Source organism: Lipotes vexillifer, unplaced genomic scaffold (assembly GCF_000442215.2).
Source record: "Lipotes vexillifer unplaced genomic scaffold, Lipotes_vexillifer_v1.1 scaffold835, whole genome shotgun sequence".
NCBI lineage: Eukaryota > Metazoa > Chordata > Mammalia > Artiodactyla > Lipotidae > Lipotes > Lipotes vexillifer.
In genome coordinates, this window is record NW_006774135.1 from 2,273,260 (window position 1) to 2,274,907 (window position 1,648).

Genomic DNA, 1,648 nt, shown 5'->3' on the forward strand with positions numbered 1-1,648 from the left:
TGGGGTGTGGGTTCCTCGCCTCCCTCCTGGTGGTCCCACAATGGCTGTGCGGGGGCAGGCGAAGCCCCTGGCGGGAGGGGGAGAGGGCAGAGCCTGCCGCTGAGCCCTCTGACGGGGGCGGCCGTGTGCGCTACGCTTGCAGGACCTAGGGGCCCTGAAGATCCCAGACCAGCACCGAATGACCATCTGGAGGGGCCTCCAGGACCTGAAGCAGAGCCACGACTATGGCGCGCAGCAGCTGATCCGCTCCAGCAGCAACGCGGCCACCATCGCCATCGGGGGCTCGGGGGAGCTGCAGCGGCAGCGGGTCATGGAGGCTGTGCACTTCCGTGTGCGCCACACCATCACCATCCCCAACCGCGGGGGCCCGGCTGGGGGTGCGGGGCCCGACGAGTGGGCCGACTTTGGCTTCGACCTCCCGGACTGCAAGTCCCGCAAACAGTCCATCAAAGAGGAGTTCACGGAGAGCGAGGCCAACTGAGGGGGGGCCGGCACGTCCGGGGCCCCCCTGACCCGGTGCTACCGACCCAGAGAGCAGAGACCCCCGGGAGCCGCGCTGGATGTCTGCTTCCTTTTTGTCACCAACTGCCCTGGGAGGCAGGACCTCTGGGCTGTGCCGGGAAAGGGACTTGGGCAGGGGGATGCCCCTGAGGAGGGGCTCCCGGAGCTGCGCTGAGGGTGCGCGACCAGGACCCATCCTCCAGGGGTCCGGGGGGCCTCCCCCTCCCTGCCTTGCCTTCCTGGGGGCTCTGTTGACCGACTGCCAAAAAGTATTTTTCGATGTCTCTGGCTCTGGGTAGCAACACGGCTCGGTGCTTGTACCTAAACACTCCTGTTTTCGGGTCAAGGCTCCAGACTACATCTCTGCCTGAGGCTGTCCCTCTGCTGGTCTTGAGGGTCAGTCTGCCCTTGCACACCTGACCGCTGGTGCAAAGCCCACTGCAGCCACCTCCCACTTCCTGCCCCAAACAAAAACCAGAGTTTCACTGGAATCGGGGAGGCAAGGAAACTCCTGGTCGGTGGCCTCCAGCCAGCACCCATGCCAACACCGCTGGCTGCAGCCCCTCTCTCCAGTGGCCCTCTTAGCATAGACACGGACAGCAGGCTCCCCAGACCACTGGAAAGTGTCAATATTTGATAAAATGATGCCCTTTTCTACATGGTGGGTAAGCCTTTTTTTAAATTAACTTTTGTTCTTAACATTCACGTTGGGTCAGCCTAGCGGGATGCCCATCTTTCCAGGCCTGTGTAAACAAGATGGGCTAAGAAAGCCGAGGGGCAAACCAGGCGGGGTCCACACCAGGCAGGGGTAGGTCACTTGCTTCCGCGTGCGGGATGGGAGGCAGGCATAGGAGGGCAGAGCCCACCGCCTGCAGCCGTGGCCCCATTCTGCTCCCTGGGAGGCTGGCTCTATGCGGGAGAGGCCCTCCTGTCCTCGTGGGGACAGCACTGAGGCAGGTGGAGGGGGTCCAGGCCTTTATGGGATACCCCAAGGAGTCAGCGGGCTTGGGGGGGACAGCGTCAGCACCCTAGCTGATGGGGCCATTTCTATCTGCAAGAAGCCTTCTGAGTTGCTGTAGCCAGAGAACTTCAGGGCCGGAAACAAGACCACAGAGGGCGGTGGGAGAGGGGATGAAGCAATCCCCCT

General features: G+C 63.0%; 1 protein-coding gene across 4 annotated transcripts in view; it reads left to right on the plus strand.

Annotated features, from left to right (window-relative positions):
• The window catches only part of TP73 (tumor protein p73), a 47,298-nt gene extending 46,670 nt beyond the window's left edge, over window positions 1-628 (plus strand). For all 4 annotated transcript variants that reach the window (XM_007448954.1, XM_007448956.1, XM_007448957.1 and 1 more), the window contains one exon: window positions 143-628. In XM_007448954.1, coding sequence (XP_007449016.1) covers window positions 143-481 — 339 coding nt within the window. In that variant the 3' untranslated portion in view covers window positions 482-628. The remainder of the gene's footprint in view (window positions 1-142) is intronic.
• The last annotated feature ends 1,020 nt before the right edge of the window (window positions 629-1,648 follow it).